The sequence below is a fragment of the Scophthalmus maximus genome, chromosome 7 (assembly GCF_022379125.1).
Source record: "Scophthalmus maximus strain ysfricsl-2021 chromosome 7, ASM2237912v1, whole genome shotgun sequence".
Classification (NCBI taxonomy): domain Eukaryota; kingdom Metazoa; phylum Chordata; class Actinopteri; order Pleuronectiformes; family Scophthalmidae; genus Scophthalmus; species Scophthalmus maximus.
In genome coordinates this window covers 7,435,335-7,460,643 of record NC_061521.1, presented here as the reverse complement: position 1 = coordinate 7,460,643, position 25,309 = coordinate 7,435,335, and the positions used below count along the sequence as shown (strand labels likewise).

The 25,309-nt window shown below is 45.6% G+C and overlaps 1 protein-coding gene across 4 annotated transcripts; it reads right to left on the bottom strand.

The window, feature by feature from the left end:
• Positions 1-341: 341 nt before the first annotated feature.
• mfge8b (milk fat globule EGF and factor V/VIII domain containing b) lies at positions 342-25,309 on the bottom strand. Of its 4 annotated transcripts, none has more exons than XM_035641680.2 (11): positions 25,097-25,308; positions 16,046-16,168; positions 15,798-15,929; positions 14,941-14,973; positions 8,677-8,790; positions 8,127-8,308; positions 7,603-7,758; positions 6,959-7,103; positions 4,872-5,074; positions 4,625-4,780; positions 342-3,048 (listed from the first exon to the last, which is right to left on the bottom strand). In XM_035641680.2, exons 1-11 carry the CDS (start codon positions 25,164-25,166, stop codon positions 2,905-2,907), a joined length of 1,458 nt encoding a protein of 485 aa, XP_035497573.1. In that variant the 5' UTR covers positions 25,167-25,308; the 3' UTR covers positions 342-2,904. The 4 variants fall into 4 exon arrangements, with proteins under 4 accessions (XP_035497573.1, XP_035497574.1, XP_035497575.1 ...); XM_035641681.2 differs by having other exon boundaries at positions 4,872-5,056; positions 25,097-25,306; XM_035641682.2 differs by lacking the exon at positions 14,941-14,973 and having other exon boundaries at positions 25,097-25,309.

Below are 25,309 nucleotides of genomic sequence, written 5' to 3'. Positions count from 1 at the left end.
GGGTTCGTCACTCCAGTGTGACCTCCGCAGACTGTAATGAGGCGTGCCTGCCCTCCTCGGGTGAAGATACCTTTGGAAGATGGTATGGTGGTATAAAAAAAAAAAAAAAAAAAAGAAGAGATTAGGCCCCCCGGGGGGTTTAAATGCTAAACAGGCAAAACGACCCTCGGTGCCTTTCCATCTTTTGATCTTCCACCTTTTTAAATGGAAAACAGCTCCAATGAATTCAGCATTATGATTAATAATACACCCTCAATATTCCACCTATTGACATACATAGAAGTACAGACTATTGCTGTGCTGTTCAAGCCCCATAGAGTCAATTAAAGCGTTTCTGCGTGTCTTTTTTCAACTCTTTATTTATTCTTCATTTATGATACAAAGGCCAAACATAAAGGAAACCTCTTAGAAACACACTGCTGGAATAATAATAATAATTAAAAAAAAAATCCAAATCCAGTCAAAATTTGCGAGAAACAAACTCATAGTACACATAAGTATCATCTATTTTTTTATTTTATTTTTTTCTCCAATCGGTCATAGAAAACCCGAACAGCGGGCAAACGAGAGGTCTACAATAGTTGAATGTCGATGAACATCTAGAAAAAAAGTGGAGCTATGTCACCGACAGATTTTGATGGGTTCAACTTCAGTTGAGCCGCACCAGTCCATGGAAAGCATGCAGACGTGGAGAACACGGGGGACAAGGGATCGTCTGCGACAATAATAAATATTGTACAGTGTTTGACAGCAACATCCAGCCTCAGCCTCCCGATGACACCGCTATCCTCCCTCATGCATTTTTTAAGGATCTCGAATTAATATTCATTGTTATCGAAACTGACAGTATAATATTGCACAAGCCCATAATTCATAATTCATGGGGCGGAGAGGTTTAGAATACTGTGACGGGGTGGGGGGGGGTCATGTCACATGTCCAGTGGAACCGTAAAAATCTGCTTTAATTTGGTTTCTCTCTCAAGTCTTATCAGCGGGACCACAGCTTTGAACTGGAGGCAAAATGTTGGACCCTGAATAAATGGTCCGCCGCAAACATTACCATCCGCTAATATGAACGGATTCCAGTACAAATGTACTGTATATATACATGAACACGTCAACAACAAACAACCAAAGCAAGGGATTCCCCCAGACTTTCAAAACTCAGCTTAACAAAGAAACTGAACTGCAATAATATTTTCTTGTGTATTTATTTGTGACCTCTACATTTAATAATGACTATGCTTACGGCTTGTTCTTTAAAGCACAATACTGTTGTTGTTTTTTTTCGTTTTGTTGTTTTTTTATATTTCAAATATCAAAACACATACATCAAAGTGCCGTAAAAAAGTGAAACGGGGTGAACACGACTCGAAGCACGGCCGAGTGAGTGGGTTAGTAGCGTTTCAGTAGCATTTGCTGTACGTTAGGAGCAGATCTGCGTCGACGACCTGAGACGTCCACCGCTAGTTTTAAACTCGCGCCATCTGCACGATTGTTAGCTCTCATTTGATGATGACAACCAACAGGTGACGCACACCAACTTTTGGATGACTATTGATATGTGAGACGTAGCTGTCATTTGAAAAATCCTAAAAAAGGAAATGGATTCGAAGTGAGCAGCTGCGAAGTTGTTCCGAGAATAAAGACGGTGAGAGAGATCAACACGAGCTTCCTGTGGGAGTCACTCCACTGCAAAGAGCCTGAGCATGAAAGTGATGTTTTTTGAATGAAATATGCTGTATCAACCAATGTATGAATACTGTAATAACTGCAAATTGCCAAAATTGCAATCAATCGACCAAATAAAGTTACTATCAAAGGTGAAACCGTTTTCAGAAATGAGTTATGTTGGACTTCCAAACATGAACTGTTGTGAAAAATGTCCTTATATGGCTGAAGATTTCACGCCAGCTCACGGCAGCAGCACGTGGGAATCTCACGTCTTTTTCTTTTTTTTCTTCTTCTTCTTTCTCTAAACAATCATTTTGAACTCAATTTGTCCTTTGATCGTTACATCCCGCCTGTCGACGAGGTCGTCTCCTTTGACTCCAAGATCAAACCTGTTAAGCTGACTGACCGTGATGGTTCACTGAAAGATTATGTTCCACAACGACTATGACAATGTATTTGACCTCCGGTTTGTTTTGTGTGGATCCGCGTCAGTGCACCGTACTGTGTTTTTCTACATGAACCCGCAGGAACAATAAAACCTGAGGGTGTGTTTGGCACAAAACTTCAAAAAACTAAATATGAAACAGGAAAATACTGAGAATACCGAAGCACGCACAAAAGGTTAAGATCTTTAGTCTATTCTTTTTTTCTTCTTCTTTCTCAACAAACACAAAAACTGTCTCAAAATGAAAAAGAATCTACTGTATCACCTAAAGATAATATATATATATATATATGTTCTGTTTGTGTTGGGGGAAGATCAAGTGTTCGGTTATAGGGCATGTGCAAGCTGTTAGACGGAGCTTATGTACATCACCAGCCGTGGGTCTTGGAGGTTCGACGGTCAGGTAGAACTGATCTAGGATCAGGCAGCACCAACTGATCCAGCAGCAGTATCGTTACCCCCGACCTCTGACACAGGGATCTGCTTAGTAACAAAGATACAGTGTCACTTTTTGAAGTGAACACAGATTGGTTCGTTTTTTCTGTCAGCAAACCCCGGTGACAGTGGTGTAGGGGGGGGGGGGTAACGTCTCCCACCTCCAGCCAGCCAGAGCTGGGGGTGGTGAGGTGCTACTCTGGTGTCTGCTGCCCCCTAGGGCTGAGAGCAAGGCAGTGCAGGTGTGGCTCAGGAGGGACAAGGGACAGAGAGGCAAGAGGAGGTGGGGTAGGAGGTAGAGAGAGGAAGAGGAGGAGGAGGAGGAGGAGGGTGGGGGGCACGGGGCAGTGCTACTCGTCACAGCCCAGCAGCTCCATTCGCACGGTGATGCGCTCGTGCCACTCCCACGGCAGGATGCGAACATATCGGCCGTAGAACGGCGGCTCGAAGAGGTTCTTCTTGTGGACGTTGTTGTCGCTGTTGCCTGGGAAGATCTGGACAGAGAACGGCAGCCAATCAAAACACAGCGGATCACAGAGCTGATGTTGAACTAAAAAAGTGTAGATAATCATTTTTTATGCTGCCCGTCTCCTTTATGACTAAATACTCACGGAAAAAAGATTGGTGTTAAAGTTTTCTCTGTTGGACAGCATGTTTACAGTACTTCATTTATTGCGCGTAATGTCTGTAATCTGACATTTTTAAACATTATTTTTCATGATTTCAGCCTAAAAACAACAGTGCTTAAAATGCACTGCTGTCAAAACTAGATACCAATTTGTTCGAAAAATAAAAATGTGTATTTCAAGAAATTATTGGCTGTGGACGTCTGATGTTTGACAGTTTAACTACGGGCACATGTACAGTATATGAAATCACTCTGTAGCACAACTCCCACCAGAAAAAATAAAACCTCTTGTGGGAGTAATTTTGAAAAGCAGATAACATGGCTTTTTTATCTGCCCCTTACCAAAGACGCCAGATGTAAATCACGTAAAAGGAATTTTGGACAACATCGTAAACGAGTGCCGACATTATCCCATCAAATTGATGTTCAAGACTTGAACTGAACTTCAGTCGTAAACATTTCATGGATTATCAATGCTCCACATGCTCGAGTTATAGACCTGATCTGCTTCATCTGGCAGATGAACGTGGTTTTTCTGAATGCATTACGAAAGAATGCTCGCGGAGAACTGATGAGGGACTGTGTCAGGACGATTGGTTCCAGGTGGCTAGACGGGGAGGACGTCAGATCGCTTCACTTTAGAAACATTTTCCCCTTAAAGGGACAGTTCAGTGATGGTGAAGTAGGGCTGTACGAGTTACTCACGCATGGTTAATGTTACGTGATGGAGACGGTGATCAGCGATGTCATTTTACGGAGTTTGGAGGAGAGGGAGTGGAGGTAGCGAGAGTCTGAGTCCCACTGTTGCAGAGGGGACCAGCGGAAAAAGACGTCCGTTCAATTGTACGCTGAAGGATGGTTTTTTTTCCCACTGCTTTAGTTTGCAGCCAGACACCCGGTTAAGTTTGCACTTTTTTTTCAAGCGTACTTTCGGCCGTGTATTACTGTGCAAAATTAACTGGCTGTCTGCAAACTTAAAGCAGTGAAAAAAATACATCCTATCGCGTACATATGAACAGATATATATATATTTTTGGGTAACGTTTAAAAATGGGGCGAAAAGGTTTTTTTTCAATGAACTATCCCTTTAAGACTGCGTACATGTAAAGGTTATACAAAATCCATCAATGACTACTACTGGAAACCTATGATCCGTATAATAACAGTTATTAGCATTTATATCTCTTATCTTGTACTGTATTTTCCCATCAGACGTGTTTTTGTTTGTTTACCTTCCCCAATAATGCATTTTAACATGCCCATAAAGCTGTGAACATTAATTTCTTTGCATGCACTGCGCCCACTGTGTACTTTCTCTTTGCATCCTGCGTCACGCTCTGTGCTGTTGTGTTGTTTTGTATTTGCACAGGGACCAACTCATATTTTAGGTCTTTTGACTCAACATTCGCGACCGTGTTTGTGTTTCTGGTAGCTGGACTGACCATGTCCGCGTTCGTGGTCTCGTCCCTCACGATGGTCCACGACTGCCCGTCGTCGCTGTGGGCCACTTTGAAGGCCATGACAAAATGGATGGCGCCAAAGTCTTTGGCCCCCTGTGTGATGATTCCTGTGATCTTCTTAGGGGACTGGAGGTCCACCTGCGGACACAGAAACGGACTCACTTTACAAAAGCGGCGTTGGGAAAACTCAAACAACATGCAGCTCTGTCTCTTGTCCTTCTCCCGCTACCTGCAGCCACTCGGACCGGTTGTTGGTGGCGGCGGTCCAGGCGTTGGTCTTGCCCTGTTTGTCCAGTCGGGCGTAGTGCGGGTGCCAGGTGAAGGCCTCGATGCCCCAGGTGCGGAACGTGCTGGAGGCTGTGATCTGACGGTCAGACACCAGTCGGGACTTCATGCCCATCGGCTCTGAACAACCTGGAGTGTTTGAATACACTGTGAAGGTGAGACCAGGCAGGGTAACAGAGGAGGAGGCAGAGAAAAAGAGGAACACAAGGAGAAAAAAAAAGAAAGTATGATGGACAGGGGACGGACAGGAAGCGGCCCAGGCCAGCCAGTGACGTGAGGCAGCAGACAGACGCACGGATGCAATGATGGCGGAGGACGAGAGCAGCAGATACAGCGGGGCAGAGACATGGCTCTAATAGTGAAATCACTCAACTCTTTGTTTCCACCAACTGTGGTTAGAGTTGAATACACTCGCATCATGAAGTACCTAGTGCAGTGCCTGTTGAAAACATTCCTGTTTGGAACGGGCCAATTTTTGGGCTTGTGGTATCGTTGCTTGGAGCAACAATGAGGTTGGTCATAAAAACAACTTCACACTTGCCTCGGGTCCGTGCAACACACCTGCCATGGAACGGTTACGTCACTGTGCAATGCTATCCTATCCAAATAAGCATACCAGTTATTATTGGGGATCTGACATAACCACCATGATTAAAGTGTCAACATTTGGCAACGCAAAAAATGCTTTGGCCGTGGTCCGAAAAAAAGGTTTGTAACGTCTCGGTGAACTGTTTGCGAATGAGTAGCATCATGTGCATTAAATCACACTGTGGACGTGGAAGAAGACATGCTCAAACCAGTCCACGGACCTTGAAGGGCTATAAGGCTGTTCGTCTGTTTATTCAAAGGTTATTAATATTGAACCTATCACGTGCAACAAATTTGACCCGGCGCTTCCCTGGGCCCTTAACAATTCACATGCCAAGTGTGAAGGCGATAAGATGACTGGTTCTCGTGATATGCGAGCCACAGACAGACAGACAGAGATTCCATGATTTATAGTTGGATATGGTGATCCTTCACAAGTTTACAGTTTACAGTATTCTTATATATATGTATCAATTCACATATTCGGTATGGACAGGATGTGCAGACAAACTAGTGGATCGAATTGTTTTATCTATAAAGGCCGTCACGGACATTTTAATGAGTGTGGTATAGTAGAGCGGCTGAGCATGCAGGTAGGATGAACAGAGGGTGATAGCGGCATGAAAAACTTCTGCTGTTTTGTTGACCGTCTGGCACCACGTGAAGTCACTGCTCATGCAACATCCATTCTCATTTTCATTAAATCTTTTTTTGTACAAACAGGCTTTCCAAAAAAAGTTAATTAAGGAACCAAACCCCATTCAAACTTCAAATGCTGGTTGTGATCTCTCGTCAGGCTGACGGGTGATCTCAAAAATAAAAAAAAATAAAAGCTACAAACAGGAGCTTGAAAACGATTTTGCAGTCATGCTCATGCAGAAAATGGGAAGCACAGCTGACGGAAGAGGAGCAGACATTGACCTGACAAGCATCAAAAAGAGAGATGAGCATTCAAAAAGGCAACGGCTTATGATAAATAGGAACAGCAAAATGAAAAGTCATCGGTTGCGATACTGAGGACTCAAAAGTCATTTTATCACAAATGTGTTTTTCTGTCTCTGAAACGTCAGCTTTTATGGGGATGTGTGGCGGTATAATTAAAGTAAAATGATGATGATCATGTGGTTTTGATAAGAGCTTCAGGAAATGTCTGGGAATAGAACTCATCAGACAGTGTACATCTGTGTTCAAAGTTACTAAGTAGTGCAATCATCGGAGTAACATCCTTTGAAATATGATCAGTCAGAGAGTAAAGGAGGTAAATGCTCGGGGGGGGAAAAAAGATTTCCCTTTCCTGGTTATAATCTCTCCCACCTGGGCTTTGAATAACTTATTATCGTTTCAGTCGCTGACAAACATCAGTCGACTGAACAACGGAAGTTTTGTGGATGTACAGTACATGCAGAGTTTGTTTCTTGTGTGTTGTGTTCTGTGCAAGTTTACCGTTGAGCTCGCAGCCCACCAGCTCCATGCGCAGGGTGCAGGCCTTGCGGCACACCACAGGGACAATGCGGATGTACTGAGCGATGATCGGGGGGTCGAACAGGTTGGTCTTGGTGCCGTCGTTGTCCACGTTTCCCACGAATACCTACGGCAGAGGGAGAGGGGTTAGCAAATCTAAACCGGTGCACTGTGCTGTTAGCTATTTGTTATTTTTATAACTGATCGTTGATATCAGAAGGAGCCGTGTTGAACTAATGATGTATTCAAAGCACATTGTGATTTTTGTCTACGATAGGATCAACTATAGCACTAAAAAAATCCAATACTTTAAACCTTTCTCTAAAATCTCACTAAAATCATTTCTTGCCACTGTTTTCTAAGTTGTGTAGTTGGCCATGTTGGCAATACCAAAAGACGCTATGCAGTCTTACAGTCAATTTTCAGTAAGATAGGAGCAGATTCTGCAAAGTTATTAAAAGAAAGGTCACAGCTCCCTCTAGTGGTTCGTTTTTTCTATCTCAGGCGTTGTGGTTTGCGCGTTGACATCAATGTGTTTTGACGTTTTGGTCAAAGCGGGACAAAAGCGACGGTTTAAAACAGAGCCGCAGGTCGTTGCGCTGCGGTGTCCCGATGCGTGCCCTCACTTGGTCCTTCCGCTGTCCCTCCGTTCTGTACATGGTGTATGTCTTGCCATCCAGGCTGGAGGCCACCTTGAACGCCTTGATGAACTCAGCTGTTCCGATGCGACTGGCACCTTGAGTGACGATGCCTGTGAAGCGCATTTTCCTCTGCATGTTGACCTGGAAACGAGGGGGAAGGATCATACGCGAGTTCATTAAGTTCCTTTTTTTTTTTTTTTTTTTTAATAAATAAAACTAATCGAAAGTTCACCCGAGAGGTTGTGGAAGTGTTTTATAATCAATGCAGGTCATGTCGGTTTTCCACATGAAGTAGTCTGAACAACAAGCTCAACAATGTGTGAAACTCCGTTAATAAAAAAAGACAAATTCATCAGTGCAGCAACTTGTGTTTCTTTGAAATATATCCATTCTGAATGTTGATTTGGAACTAGCCTGGTGCAACTGGCGACAAGCATCCCCATCTGCCCCGGACGTTCGTTATGAATGTACTGAGTTTTTGCACCCATCTACTGCAACACCGGTCTCACCTCTATCCACGGGTTCCTGTCATGTGCAGCAGCACTCCAGGCGTTGACCAGTCCCTTGTGGTGGAGGCGGGAGAGCTCCGGCCCCCAGCGCTGCAGGCCCAGCAGGCTGTAGCGGACCGATGAGGCCGAGATCTGGGACTCGGCGATGCCCCCGCCCTCCATGCCGAGCAGAGAAATGCAGCCTGCGGAGAAGAGTAGGGCTTCAGACCTCAGCGTGACATTTCCCACTGTGGCCCCTAATGGAAATTATGCCAACTATAACCTTTCGGAAACCTGATTAAAAGGTTCAAGTGTGCAGGTGTATGTATTTTTAAAAAAATATAGCGTTGCATCAATTTTCACTCAAACGGAAATTTGAAAAATATAAAAAAAAAACTGCATGGGGTGAGTAGAACTGATACTGAAAAGTACTTTATATGTTCACATACTCAGAGAGGCAAACGAGGTCTGTTATATCGCTTATCTGTACAAAATCTTTCCTGAGCTCTGTAGCCATCTGGCCCCTCGGGCGAGAGCCTGTTATTGTGGAGTGCAGGCTGGGTACACTTACGCAGTTGGCAATGTTTGCCCACGTACGGGGAAGGGCAGTGGCATTTGAACGCTCCATCCAGGTCCCTGCAGGTGCCACCGTTCTCACATGGCTGGCCGGCACAGTCGTTTATGTCTACGGAGAGAGAGAGAGAGAGAGATCCCCATCATTGCGCACTGTGGTCGAACACAAACAGCCTGCTGGCCAACTTTCATCGGCCCAGTCCGGACGTAGATCGCGGTTGGAGGTGTGAGTGGGGGGGGAAACAAAGAATCACATGTCATGCTCGAGAATTGAGGCGGACTATTTCTTGAAGGGAGGGTTAGCTGAAGCCATGCCGACGGGTCTGGAGCTGCGGCAGAGAGAAGGCGAGGGAGTTAAATGCAGCCGTGGATCAGGACACAGTGTTTGGTTAAGACAGAACCCGCTGCACCGGGAGATCACGAGGTCGGGGTGTGAAGTGGAGGGGTCCCAGGAGTAAATGTGTTGAGCTGGGCGCCTGTGGAAGGTTTACAAAAAAGCTTCTTTATACACGGGGCTCGTTTCAAAGGAGAGTAGCGTGTCATCACAGGCCATGTAACTGTGTGTTCCCCTTGTAATTCTTTGCATTTCCTCTTGGTGGCACCGTCAGTCTTGTGTTCCATGAGTCGGGGAGGTGAACGGAACGGCGGAGTGAATCGGGGATAAACTCGACACTCCTTTTCATCTCCCGCCCTCGAGAACCGTCGGTGTGACTAAGTCGACTTTAGTCGAGGTTCGCATTTAGCTCGTTGCACAGATGTCTGCGCACCAAGGGGGAATTTCGGTTCAGTTCAAGCTTTCATCCTCAGAAGTTGTTATCGTGGAGGAAAATGCACACAAAAAACCCCAGGCACATTGATGTGATGTTTGGAACACACACACACACACACACACACACACACACACACACACACACACACACACACACACACACACACACACACACACACACACACACACACACACACACACACACACACACACACACACACACACACACACACACACACACACACACACACACACACACACTCCATAAATAGCTCCACGTCCAAAACATTCACGTTCACGCAGACGCAGGAGGAATGAAGTAATTCTGAACTGTGCCTCCATAATATCAGGATGATGAGGCCCACAGCCGTGACACTTCTGGGTCTGGGAGCTCACTCTCATATCACATCAAAAGTGACTATTTCTGGCGGCAGCGGCTGCATATTTCTAACAACAAGCTCTCCGAACTTTGTAACTAAGAGCGTTGATCATTTTTTTTACTGTCGCGGCACAACTTGATGGCGGCTAACTGTCTGTACCAAGATGTGCTGACACATTCACAATATCAGGCCACCTTCAGGTTTTACTGGGTCGTCTAGTGCTACAGGCACTCATGACTAAGTTTTTAAGTGTTCTAAATTATATAAGTGGATCATAGTGGATTACATAAGTGGATCAGAAACCAGAAAGTAAAACACAGGGCTGTTATCAACCACAACGAAGACTGAATACATGGTATATGGCGGACGGACGACTGTGATGGAACTTTCTAGATCCTATGTATTTGTCTGACCAACTGCTGAATTGCTGTGACAAAATAGAAGATGTGATGAAACCCCATGTTTTTTTTTCGCGTGACGCACTTAATTCCTTCTAACACAGCGGATCAAGGACGGGACGGGACACGAAATGTCGGAATTTCTACATCGTCCCCAGCGATGCGGTTTTTGAGTGTTAATAATGTATTATATGACGATGCGATCATTCTTTATTTGTCCCACTGTGGGGAAATTCCCCATGTCACAGCAGCAAAGGACATAGTGAAAAATAGAAACATCAGTAAAATAGTAATAAATATGTACACATGCAATAGAGTAATATGAGGAAATGTAAAAAAAAAATGTTTTCATGTCTCTGTGCTCATTTGTGCATCTCATGCATGCGAAGGTGTTGCGAGTCCATCTGCAGATGCTGAATTAAACTTGCAGACAGACCAGCTTCGGCTTAACTCTCGACATCGTCTCCTACAGAACGCAACGGGCTGTACTAACACTTTAGGGTCTTGTAGTTTGTTTAGCCGTCAGACTCAGAAATGCATACACGCCTGTTGCTCTGATTACCTGTAAACGTGCCGCAGCGTGAAGCCCTTGTAACTCTTTCCACCAGGATGTGCAACAACACCAACATCAGCTGTATATACTGTATGAAGCAGTATCCGCTATCAGCACTAATAGATTTTTTTTTTTTTCTTTACGGGAGGGGAGATGAGCACGTGGTTGGCCTGTGTCCAACAAACCTTATAGCTTATCACAGAAACTGCACACTACCACAACAACGGGAGTGTCAATATCCGTCTCGGCATGGAGCAAAAGCCGATGCAGTTCTTATTTGAAACCGGAGCGCGATCAGTGTGAAGCCACGGTCAGCTGGCCGTGCATGTGGCGGTCAGCGGAGCTGCCTGCATCCATGGTCTGTGCTGCAGGGCCGGCAGGATCGGGGGCCTACATAAAAAAAGGTCTGCGTCCGATAGACGAAACCTGCCGTGTGTATTGCTGAGCAAGGAGGAGGTACGACGCGTTAATGTTCTCCGACCCCCGCGGTGAGGCCAGTGAGTGTTGAAGTGTAACCATCTGTGTTCTTCATGGGTTTGACGACAATTTTTTGCGACAAGGCCAAATAGCGGTAACTGTGAGAGAAAAGAGTTTGTCCCTTCAGGAGTATTGCTCGACGCTCATGCAACAATCGTTGTCAACTACGCACCTTTTAGACTCAATGTAATAAAAATTATAATAAATTTCATTTGTACACACACACACACACACACACACACACACACACACACACACACACACACACACACACACACACACACACACACACACACACACACACACACACACACACACACACACACACACACACACACACACACACACACACACACACACACACACACACACACACACACACGCACACAGCACAAGAACAAAAATGGTCTTTTCCTTCTTCTAAAGACAACGTGAAATAAGGAAATTACATACTTTTAACCACCACTCCCACTGCTGCCAGGGTCGGTCAGCAGACAAAACCACAATGGCATTATAACATGGGGGGGGGAAAAAGAGTTTTCCATATGTGTAATTTGCTGTGCATTGTGGACTGGACTGGCTTAAGTACACCAGCGGGCGCCACAGCAGCACCCGGAATAGCTTCATAACTGGACGTCTGCCAGGGTGTCACTCTCCGCTGGAAGGGACGCAGGGCTCCGAGGTTGAAACTTCTGATGTCATGAAGTGTATTCGCGGAGTGTATTATTTAAAGCCGTGCTTCCCGAGCGCTCACTTTGAATAGACCAAGGCATATGGTGACATCAGGTCCTCCGGATTGGTTAATAATTGCTGTGGTTCCTAAAAGTGCAACCTCTTCTGCATTTCAGTGTCTGAACCGTTGCATCTCTGCAGTTTGAATTTCATAGTTTTGTTGTAAGATCAACTTTCCCCTCACTAAATGTGTATCGCACTGCATATTATCAGCTCTTTTTCATCATAGCAAATATATTGAGGGACCTTGAAGAAAATTCCTAGTCACAGGAATAAGCGTCATCAAACTAAGAAAAGTCAAGGATGTTAACAACAATGGACTTCCCCTGGCTGAACACCACAATACGGTTACATATGTACACAACTTATGGTTATTGTAGTTTCTGAGGCAGCTCAAGCAAAGCGCTCAACCCCCATCTGCATAGTGTGGTCAGAAGAGGAGGAGGAGCAAAGGATGTGACTGCATAAAACCTTGTCAGTGAATACCAGATTGCTGCTGATAAAAAAAAAAAAAAGAAGAACATACTTGCTTCACTATAGTAAAGCAGAGCAGGAAATTCATAACTGAGAATTCCCCAAAACTGAATAAATCCCCTTAAAACTCTGCCATGGACAAGAAGAAATTTGAAAAGAACCTTAATAGGAAGTCACCATTGTTTCCAGTTTATCATTTTACGTCTAACTGTTCCGTCATACCAGCTGCACCGGTTTCACATTCACAAAGTCAACCGCTGCGTTTAATTGTGATTTAGTCTGTTGCCGTCTGCCTGTGAAGCTTCAGCCTCTTTGGTCAAAACACCTGACAGCTTCTGTTACTACAAAATAATGTTGGGATTCCAGGTGAGCAGATCTAATACAGCTTGTAGACAATCGTAAACTGGAATACACGCCAGACTAAGTCAGATCCATGACAAACCTACTGTACATATACATGTATATATATATATATATATATATATATATATATATATATATATATATATATATATATATATATATATATAAACACACACTCCCTGTGCTCCACAGGGGGCTTGAAACCCAGTCTACCCACACTACCACATCCTGGGAGGAGCTGAAAACTCCACAGAGCGCCACACACACACACACACACACACACACACACACACACACACACACACACACACACACACACACACACACACACACACACACACACACACACACACACACACACACACACACACACACACACACACACACACACACACACACACACACACACACACACTAACTGCCTTAATCTGTTGTGAAAATCTGGGAGTGAGAGACTGTAAGAAAGAAAAACACTCCTCTTTCCATGACTGTTTCCATCCATCTGCCATCAGCTATCGACATTTTTCTCTCTTTCTCTCTCTCTCTCTCTCTCTCTCTCTCTCTCTCTCTCTCTCTCTCTCTCTCCGTACGCCCACCCCCCCGCCCGCCCATGGAGGCTTTCAGGACAATTTGACAGGACAGTCAGAAGTGCTACGGCCAGACCTGAGAAGTGAGTGTGACATTGTCAGGAGGGCAGACTTAATTCGCCGTTCCGCCTCCACTTTCAATTTTTTCGCCCGGCAACAGTACTGTAGCAACGCTGACGTTGCGAGCACTCGGCGTGGACCGCCACTTCCTGTTGGCTCGACTGGCACGAGGGATTAACCGTGTGTGTGTGTGTGTGTGTGTGTGTGTGTGTGTGTTAAACAGCCCCCATATGACATCATAAGCCGTGTGTTGGTTGTTTGTGTGGGATGCGCAGTGTACACGTGATTAAGGTTTTTACATTAGAGATTCAGCCTTTTTTTTCCAGCCTTGATCTTTTTTCTCTGGTGATTTTCGGTCCTTTATGTAGAAATATATTCAGCAATGAAATAATACATTTTAAAAAAACAAACAGATTTGTTCTTGTTCTTATCACTTTCCAATAACTGACAGTCAACCTTAAAGGAGAGGTCGGTGTTATTTTCAGATCTCTGTTCTTATTCCAGCTAGTGGATGTATCCGCCACTTGTTTACCGTTGCATTTTCTGTTTGGATTTCACAGTCACACACGCACACGCACACAATTAGAGCAACACTTAATCTGTCACAACACAGTCATCAGCAGCTGTGAACGGAGGGGTTCCTCCCTGACCCGGCAGCCCTCACAGGGTTTCTCATACCCAGCACGGTCGAATGAATCACCCTCATCGGTGTCCTCGGGGCATTATCTCGGTAGTGTAAATGGCTGCTCTGCAGAGGGCTCTCGGTCTGGCAGCTCGCTGAACGGCACCTTCCAGACCACTTGTGAATACATGGACTTTTATGAGCTGTGATTTTGCGGTTCTCGGGGGTGAAAAGGGAAACGCAAGCGGGTGGCTTGGGACTGTATTTTTCTTAGGTCAAATGAGAATGTGTGTAGCATAAATACGGCTGGGGGAAAAGTAGATTACATATGCTTAGACGGCATATGTATAATTTCACTAGGGTTTGAGGCGAGAGGGAGTTAAACAGTAAAGCCTTTTGGGGATGAACCGATGACTTCTTGTTACAATGGCTGAACTGATGAAAAAAGTGTGGTGTATCTAATGCCGACCTGATCTCACTGCCAATTTTGCTGCTGGACGAGGGGAGATCATGTTTACCTCAGCAAGTTCCCTGTCTGTGAGTGAGTGTGTGTGTGGGTGGAAGTGTTTGTGGAATTCCTCAGCCTCCGCATGCAGCCAAAGGAAACAGAGAGCACCTGGATCCAAGAAGGAAAAAACACACACACACACACACACACACACACACACACACACACACACACACACACACACACACACACACACACACACACACACACACACACACACACACACACACACACACACACACACACACACACACACACACACACACACACACACACACACACACACACACACACACACACACACACACCATTCTCTCTTGAATCCAAATTCGCTGTTACCTTTGATGGCACTTAAATCTGCCCCTTGGATACCTAGGATGAAAAGGCACACATGATCAAACACAGAATGCACTTCTTAGGCTTCTCCTAAACGCTTCCTGCTACATTGGTTCTTTTCTGCGCACTTGGCCACAGTTACTCTGCCGCCCCTTATCGCGGCAAACAGTAGCCATCTGTCTGCGTCGGCAGGGCTGGAGGCCGTTGTTGTCGTGTCGTCCCCCCCCCCGTCCCCCCCCCCCCCCCCTCTCGGGCTGACCCCGGCTGAACCAACCTGGTCTGAGTGACGCGTGAACGGAGCTCGCATAAGGACGACAGCTGGCCGTCGGGTGGCCAGCGGCTCACAGCGGCTGTCTCCAAGTTAGTGTGCCAGGTTAGACAGATTAACAGGGACCTCATTGGCTTTGACAAATGAGTGTATAGGAATGACTGGGATTAGTGATTGTGTTCCCAATACCGCGACAAACAACCTTAATGACACTCAAATAGCCCCAACAGACGTTTTGTTGGTTTTAAATGGCATCTAAGACACGGCTATTGATCTTCATTCTTTCAATACTACTTGTCAATACTCATTCTTTCCATAGTTTTTTTTTTTTTTTCCAACTACAGCGGTGGACATCTTGAAAATGTCCTGCCAAAATGTGAACACGCGGAAAAACCTTTAATCTGGCCAGAACAAACATTCTTAAAAACATCACATATAGAGCTACTTGCCATGGATGACACAGTGGAAATAGTCTTGAATTGCATCAGAACCAGAATAGTATTTCCAATCTCCGATTTATGAAGACACGTCTTCAGAGAACATTGGTAGTCACCGAGTAGCTCCTAATAAAATTCAAAACGAGCAGACTCACTGTTCTGGCAATGGACTCCATCAAAGCCCGGCTGGCACTTGCAGACGTACTCGCTGAAGACGTCACCGCGGCGCGATTGGCCCGTATGCTCGCAGGCGGCATCGTTCTTGCACGGGTTGGGGTTGCAGGGCCCTTTGGGAGTAGGGGGAGGACATACGACAGCCGGGTCAGTCAGAGGCGGAGCAGTACTGACCGAGTATTGTAGCCTCTCATAATTTTATTTATTTCTTTTTTTTTTCTCGGCTTACCAGTCTCGGTCTCGTTGCAGGTTTCTCCAGAGAAGCCATCGGGGCAGATGCAGATGAACGGAGCTCCCGCTCCAGTCACACAGGTTCCGCCATTACTGCACACGTTCACCTCACAGTAGTCGCCTGCAGACAGAGGTGGGGATGACGGGGTTGAGCGCCACGGCAGCTTTTAAAATCAGTGACAAGCAATTACAGTCGGCTGACACAGGAGCAGCAGGAACGTATCTACCCGCTTTTATTGTGACTGAAGAGATATTGATTTGGTCACAAGTAGGTGAGAAGAGAAGATCAAGTAAAGCTTTGGAAGAGAACAATACAAGCCAGTCAATAACTCCAGGTTGTTGTTTTGTTTTGTGTCACTGTCTAGGCCCTGACACGAGCCGATGATTTGGAAAGAACTCCTGAGATAGTGTGAGCTGTGCTTTCAAACAGATGTTAAATTTCCTGCATAGAATTTGCTTTTTGATTATGTTTGCTTTCATTTAAACGTGTAGTGTAGCAAATATAAAAAAAAAAAAAAAAAAAAAACAGCAGCAAAGAGAGATACTGTAAAAGAAAATCATACTATGAAAACTCCTTGTGAATCCTGTTGGATCCAACTGTGGCTCGTCTTCCTCATTTCACATTCATAAGTGCCTTTCGGCTCAGCATTTCCTGTCAACAAACATCTGATATTCCCAGGGCCCAATATTTCAGGACAGGAAGTGGACAATCAGATAGTGCAGCAGTTGTGCTTTTAGCATCGTAGGGTTTTTGGGTTGTTTTTTTTTTTTTTGCATTATCTGAACGTTTTCAATAAGCAAGCGTGAGAGTATCAGCTCAAAACGGGGGGGGGTTTCTTTCTTCGTGCCATTTGCCGTCCCGTTCCCCCCGCGGGGCTGCTGAGTAAAGAGTAAACATCCAGCTCGCAGGTTGGAGGTGTGGTGGTCTGAACAGCTGAGTAAGCCATCGCCGCGCTGTAAACACAACGCAGGCCCTGGATGCTTCCACCCGCTCGGCCGCTGCCCTGCCACGACCCGTCTGGCAGGTCTGTTGGCACGAGGGGCATCATGTCATCTGGCGCAGGGGGCGGAGAGAAAGAGAGAAAGAAAGAAAGAAAGAAAGAAAAAGGGATGAAGAGGCGTGCAGCGGTTTTCAACTGAATGAGCAGGGATTTACTGTCAATGTGTTTACTCCAAAACACAAGTATATTCATATATATATATATAAATAATTCAATTTGGAGGTATGATCAATTCAATTACAGCAAAGCTGGGCCCTGTGTGGTTTGAACAGTAAACCACATGTAATTGCAGTTTCCTGCACGTCCACGCCACAGCGCTGCGGAAATGAACTTTTTAAATTGCAGCCTTACATATCCCCATTATGTCAATTTAAACACGGGGTAAATAAATAATATGGGCGCATTTTAGCAGCCGAGAAAGACAGGGATGGCATTTTCCAAGTTAACATTCATCATTTGGATAATTGGTGAGGTCGGCCCCTGAGTGTGAAGCTGGTGGTTTCAGAACCACAGTGCTAAAAAAAAGAGCTCCAACCTGTTTTTTTGTTGTTGTTTTTTTACTGTTTCAGTGGGCACCTACTCCCACCTCAAACAAAGCAGACTTGTGGAGGCAGACAAATACCTTTAAAGACTTTTTTCATTCTAGTCCTGCTAATGTTATAATCCTCAGCGACAACTCCTGTGTCCTGTATCTTTCCAACCCCTTTTCTAACCACGAGTATGTCAAATGTGGATCCCATTATCCATAGCAACAGAGGAGGTGTAGGCTTAGATGTGTGTCACCGCTGAGGGAGGAGGAGGAGGAGGAGGACGAGGAGGGGGAAAAGAAGAGAAAGAGAGAGAGATCCACTTTGCCAACATCCTGTCTGGCCGTTAATCCACTGAATTGCATTTCTCATGGATGTCCAGTGTTATCAGTGCCGCGCGCAGTGTCATGGCCTTCAAGTGCTCTCCAATCTCCTGGGAGTGTTGGGCAAAAGGGCTTGGCCGGAACGGCCCACACGTCCTTATCCAAAACGTTGCTGCCTGTTTATCTGAGGGGAAGGAACGCGACCTCTTTCCCTTCAATGGCACACGGCTCCCTGCGGGAAACCCGCTCGGCGCAGAGGCAAATGACCTTCGGAAAAATGAATATCTCGCCGCGACGTTCTGGCCGATGAACTCACAACAGGAGGAGAGAGACACCCCACTTCATTTAGCCGTAAACGCCGTCCGTGGTCCGCCCCGACTGAAGGGTAATGTAGTCGGGGACAGTGCCAAGGTTTGTTGAGGAAATGAAATTAGTGATGAATTCGTCAAGGTGGTCAGCGACGAGACAGTGGTCAAACCACCAGAGCCTCCCCGAAAATCCCCAAAGTGATGCCACTGGATGACTCTGATTGTTTTTCGCTCTGTTCAAAGTTATCCACGGTATATTCAAAATATGAGGGGGAGTTGAACAGCGTTGCGTGCCCAGAGCAAGAACTGGCATGGGATTCAACCAGTAAAAGGGGAAAAAAGGCAGTTTTGTATTACATGTGGTGTTCCACCCGTCTGTTTTCTAAGGAAACCAGAGACTTGTTCTTCTCCGTCATCTACACGGACAGCTGAGCCTGACAGAGGAACGCTGCTCCAGATGAGCGCGAGTTTATATTTCGTGGGCCAATCTGTGGCTGCAGTTTCAGTTTGGTTTCTTGACAAGTCCGTGACGGAGAACAGGTTAGCCTGACTAGCCCCTAGAGCGTGCCCGGACAGATTTGGTGTTATGTTAGGAGTTGTCTGCCTCGGAGATCGTTGCACAACACATTGCTGATGAATGTAATTTGTTTTTGTGGTGCACACGCCGTTGAAAAAAAAAAAGAATTACATTGTCAAGATGAAACAGTGACATTTTCACTAAGCAATGTTCTGACTGATACACGTTCGGACAGATGTACGACCTACTCTGTTCTCCGCGAGATGTTTTTCTTCCGCAAATGTGTGACCTGACCTATGTGGCCTACGCGACCTTGGGATTAGGAGGAGACACTGGTGCAGCCATATCTCACAGTACCAGTGTTAACACTGTTAACACTGACTCAGACAGAGCTCGTCTATCAGACGTGCAGACTGGGTGTGGATGATCTGATCCCGTTGCAAAGGTTTGTTCACTTGTGATAAAATACTCCAAAGACAAAAGGTTTGCATTTACAATCTTTATATCAGATTTACACCACACTGGCGCTCACTTTTCATTGGAAATAGTGAAATGTGCTTACTTAAAATACCAAATGTTGGGAGCACCACAAGCAAAAAACCTGTTTGTCTTCACTGTGTTTTGCAGGCACCAGAAATCTCGGTGAAAAAAATATTTAATAATCTTAACAAAAAACTCTTATGTTAGTTTGGGTGAACTAATTCTTTAAGCTGCCGTTGTTACCTATGTAAAAGGAACATTTCTCAAAACCAATCAATTGTCCAGAAATACTTGAAGCGTGGGCACAACACTTAAGGTGACGTTTGTCTGGCTGACCTCTGTATGAACCGCGTCTGCATGTGCCTGACAACCACTGCGGCTGAAGTTAGGGATTCTGAAACGCCTTTGAAAAACACTGTGAAAACAAGCCTTAGCATGTTCTCTTTATTTTCTCTTACATGTGAGAATGAACATGCGAGTACGGGCCGGATTACAGTCCATCAGTTGACCTCATTAGATTAAAAAAAAAAACCACACTGATATTCTCTCAATAACGACGGGAGCCTGAAGTCAACTGAGGACACGACCGCAACCACATCTTTCCTCGCAGCATTTCAACAATGCGACAAACAAATTAAACAACATTTTGCCCAGATCACACCGGCGCTCAGTGCACCAAGCGCAGTGCCCCACTTCCACTGAGCCACAGTGACAGATTAGGAAGGTATGTGCAGTTGTGCTTGGCAGAACGAGCCATTTCCACGGGGCATTGTGTTTTCTCTCATTCCTCATGAGTCATAGTCTGTGCCTTTCCCATGATGCCTCAGCCCCGAGAAGGAGTTTTCAAATACCAGACCAAAAAACACGGAGCAACACGTAATGATTCAGACACCAACCCAAGTGAGGGCCGCCAGCAAGGGGGGGGGGGGACATATCACTTCATGTAGCAGTGTTTTTCCTGCAAACACATCCAGAGATATTACATAAACCTTTAACACTGTTCTTTTTATTATCTCAGTATCTCGTAGGATGGTCTGATGACAGCAGCTACTTGACGTGCACACACACATCTCCAATAGCGCAAGCCTTTACTGACGAGCGTTAAACCTCTCTATTTACTTATTCTGAAAGTAAGCTTTCAGAATACCAGGCACATATGTTACATGATTACAGTGACTGTTGTTTGGCTGCAGAGCGCTTGGTAGAGGCTGCACGGGACGATACCTTGACCTGATCCGAGTCAACGCACTTGCCCTCTGACCGTATTAGAGTGCAGGTGACAAACAAACATAGCCCTTCTACACGGATGCGTGTTAAGGCTAATGGACGGAACCCTTTTACAAAACCCAGGACGTGATTTCAGGGCTCTGCGTCATTGTTTTGAAGACGAAGGGAGCCATTTCAGAAGACAGGCGGCGGGAGTGAACCCTCTGAGGACATTCACGGCGGCCGAGAAAAAACGCCGCTGGTTATGGAGATAAAATTGCACTATGGGGGGGGGGGCGTCACCTTAACACACGTGAGCGAGGGGAATTTCAATCAGTCTGGTGCGACACGAAATCGAAATTCTGGGGTTCCGTAGCATTTTTAAGAGAAGATTCGCCGACAGAGCACGCTCTTTCAGACAAATACACACAGTCCACAGCCGAGGGCAGGAATCTCTTTCATCTGAATTACTCTTATTGGACACGACGTGAGGATCAGCAGCAGAGAAGAATTACACGGGGTCAGTTTAAGAGGGATTTGAAGGAATTAGCTCATTTAAAGGATATATGAAAAGAGGCAGGTTTAGTCCCAACGATCGTCTCCATCCGGGACTGTTTAGGGGCTGTAGAAATGCACAGGAAAACAATACATATGAATATAGTGCGTGCATGTGTGGTTACGTCAGTGCCCTGTGTCCTGGGGCCTGAAAACAGTAAAGGCTCTGCCCTCTGCTCCGCACACACACAATGCTGGAGCATATAGGCTGGCAAGCAAGTGTGGGAACTCAGTGTTCCAGAAAGCAAAGGACAGACGCCTGCGTCTCTCTCTCTCTCACACACACACACACACACACGCACAGTCCAGTCCTTGTTAAAACCATTAAGGATGTGCCGAAGCATAATAAGAAGGCTCTGGACCTGTAGAGTGCTCATCAAGTCTGATTACCTGCCGCTGCCAAACTGCACCACCGAGTGCTGGAGACGCAAGAAAGAGAAGAAAAGAAGGGAGGACCTGGACGTCTTTCACAGGAAGTCCATTTATCAAGGTCGGGCCGACTCCGGTCCTTAAATAACCCCGAACCTTTTTAAATATGAAGATGGGCCGCACTCCTGTTGCAGGTCAGGCTTCTGTAATCTTCAGACTATACATAAAGCGCAGCGCAGCCATCTGCTGCTGCTCAGGGAAAAAAACAAACACAAAGATAGCCAGCCGCTAAAAATACACTCACGCGTCACGCACCATCCACAAACCAACAAGCGTTTCTTTGCACGGGAATAATCTCACAACAACAACAGTGTAAAACCGAGCGAGGGGCATACATGCAACACTATCGCTGAGCTCGGATCATACAAACTCTAACATTTAGTGTTCTGGATTCAACCGGTGACTGTCGTGTCCTTGGCTCAATCTTTAAATTCATATGACCGCGTGTAAAATATTCAACACGGCAGATTGGAAAGTGGGGCGGGTGATACTAATAAAGGAGGCCTAAATTAGAAGATACGCCATATTGCCATGAAACATTGATCAAGGAAGCTTATTCAAAATTCAGTGGGAAGAAAAAGAGCCCCGTCCTGTCCTGGGAGATCCGATGGGAGGAGTAATAATAAAGTGTGAGGGGGCTGAGGTGGACCGAACACAGGCAAGGTGGATTTTACAATGACACACACACACACACACACACACACACACACACACACACACACACACACACACACACACACACACACACACACACACACACACACACACACACACACACACACACACACACACACACACACACACACACACACACACACACACACACACACACACACAGAACCCGTGGAACCAAACACATCATTCATCGCTGCGACTGATGATAATTTCATCATATTTTTGTCAATTAATGTCTAAAATTTGTGGGAAAAATGCACTATATATTTACTCATATGTCTTGCTTTGTCCGACAAGCCGAAAGGTATCCACTCGACTAAGCATCAAGTCCATACATTTGATCACAAGGAATCCAAAAATATTCTGATGTTTCTGGTGGACATTGTTGAAGATGCATTTTCTTCCAGTCAACCTATCGACTAACCGACATTGTTGCAGATCTTGCAGATGGATGTATATTATCATGCTCTTCTAGCGGTAAAAAGTCCTGTTAAACTCACAATAATGAATTTTATCAGTGAGCCACGGCCCCTGTTCACTCAGCAGACAAGAAGATTGTCTGAAGATATAATTCATGTGTCAAACGACCTTAAATAACCCGTTAATAAAACATGCAAAACGGTGATTACATGATTGGATGTTGCAGTGTAGCATATCCATCCATCTATCCACATGAGCAGGAAATTAATGTCTGATGACTGCAAGACATATTGGCAATTAAATCCCACCAGACTCCAATTCTAACAGCCAAGTGTTTCAGTGCACCGGACTACATCCACAAATCTCACACACACACACACACACACACTCACTCACTCACTCCTGCCACACGATTGGCCCAGCATCAAGCTATATTTAGCCTGGGTTCGCTGAGCTGCCCTCCCTGGTCCTGTGAGTAAAGGCGGCCTCGACGTACAGTAGAACATCGCTTCTTCTTCTCTCTGAATCGAGCCTAATCGTGTAAAAAAAAAAAAAAAAAAAAAAAAAAAATCATTTTTGCCCTGTAAACATTTCACGTGACACAGCAGCAACAAGTACCGTCCCACCCACCCAACCCCCCCCTCCAAACTCCCCGACGGTGCTTATAAAGGTCGCGGTGGGCGCTGGTGTGGGTGGAAGTTCACTGGCCATGTCCGAGTTGGCAACTGCCTCCGGAAAAGTGACTCAACGTTAATGAGGTCAGGGGAACCACACCTATTCTCTACAGCTGTTCCGTCCCCGAGTCTCGAGGACCAGACCTGCTGGGGTGTAAATCTTCTCCTCGGGCTGCGAGTGTTTCCAGTTTCACTCACAACGAGAGGGTATTAAAAGCAGGGTATCAAACATTTATGCCAGCGATGCACCGGGGGGAAACTGCAGCAGCCTGTCAGTCACGCAGGATTTCACAGGACAAAGAATGGGAATATAAGTAGCAGTCGTTAGTAAAGTTTGCCTGTCCAAAAAATCAAATATGTGCAAATGATCTCTGAATTGATGTAAAAAAACAACAACTCAAGTCTCACGAGGTGCTGAAACAATTAGATGATAATCAGAAAATAAATCTACAACTATTTTGATCATATTTTGAGACATTGTTTGAAAGAAAATACCAAACATTCCTTTTGTTTCATTAATTGTCAGGATTCTATGCTTTTCTTTGTTCTGTGAGATAGTGAACTGAATATGTTGTTGTTCTTGTTGTTCTTGGGACTGCTGGTCAAACCAAACAAGTTATTTTTTGAGAGATCAAGACATTGCCTTTGATTTCAGGAAACTGTAAAAGACATTTGATTATGTTTTGACATTCCGTATACATGCGGAGTAATGAACAAAGTAATCTGCGGATTCATCCATCATGAAAAGGATTTATGGCAGCAGCCTTATTCGCATGCTCACATCTGCAGCTTTCAGTGTGTCGTTTTTGTACACGGCTCAATATTCAAAAAGGACGCAGTGATACACAATGTTAAAGGTGTTTCATAAGCAGATATAACACTGCAGTCAGATTCAATCTAATATTTAACAAGCAAAGGGGCCTATACCTTAATCGCATGCCTAATGTCAAATGGTTAATCAAGTACTTTAGTTAACTATTTTAAAGAATGCTTGCATGCACATGTCTTCATTAATCTTTTAAGGACGGGGAAAAAGGGCAGTCAGCCCTGAGACGTGGAGGAAATGTCGAAGTCTGACTGTCAACGTGCAAGAGTCAAAAGTCCAAATGTTCATTAACAAGTGACAAGAAACACACACGTCTGTCTTTCACACTGCACCAAGTCGTGAATTCTCCTCTTTGTCAGTGTGCAAGCAGTGGAAAAAAAGGGGGGGGGGACACTTTCACATTTGGAAAATACATCATCACACTGAGGAAAAACGTTTTTGAGTGACATGTGATGCCTTCCGCTTGGCCTGTGAGGATGGGGGGGGGGGGGGGGGGGGGTCAGGCCATTCTGCCCCTTTGTCCATCGCCCTGAATGTGTTTGATGCATGGAAATGCAAACAAAGCCAAACGCCAAAGGCAGTGGTGTTAAGTATGGTCACCGGCCTGCATCTGTCTCATTAAAGGGGGGGGGGGGGGGGGTCACTGTGCACGACACTGCCCCTCGGGCGAACATACGTCCCGAATTAAAATGAGGCACAGGCACACACACACACACACACACACACACACACACACACACACAGAAAAATGAAGAAAAACAACTTGATGTTTTCTGCTCATCTCTGTGATGGGCCTCATCGTACACAATCGAATCATGCAGCTTTTAAACGCCAGTCCTCACATCCCCAGAACGTCCGGTCCACTTCGCCCGAGGGGTCGCTTGAACTCGCGCACTCACCTACACGAACATGCGCCAGGCGCACTTCCTGCGCGCAAAGTTGATCGCTCGCGGCGGATACGGTGCATTTAAAGTGAGTGGGTTTAAAACCAAATAATAATAATAATAACAACAACAAAGAAGGAAGGAAGGAAAGACAAATAGAGAGCAAACAAAACAAAAGCGGAGGTTCGAAGTGTCAACAAAACGCGCGGAGGGCACCAACTCACCTCTCACCCCGAACACCACGCACGCCGCGAGAAGTGGCAGCCAAACGGAAACGCGCGTGCGCTCCTCCATGGCTGCAAGTTGTCTGTCCGGGGGCTGGAAGTCGGTTCAGCTTGTGGTTGGAGGGGCGGCGGCGGTCTGGACGTTGTCGTCGCCGAGGCTCGGGGCTCGTTGTGCGGATCCCAACTCCCAGGCAGCGGGGAGTAGAGCAGGAG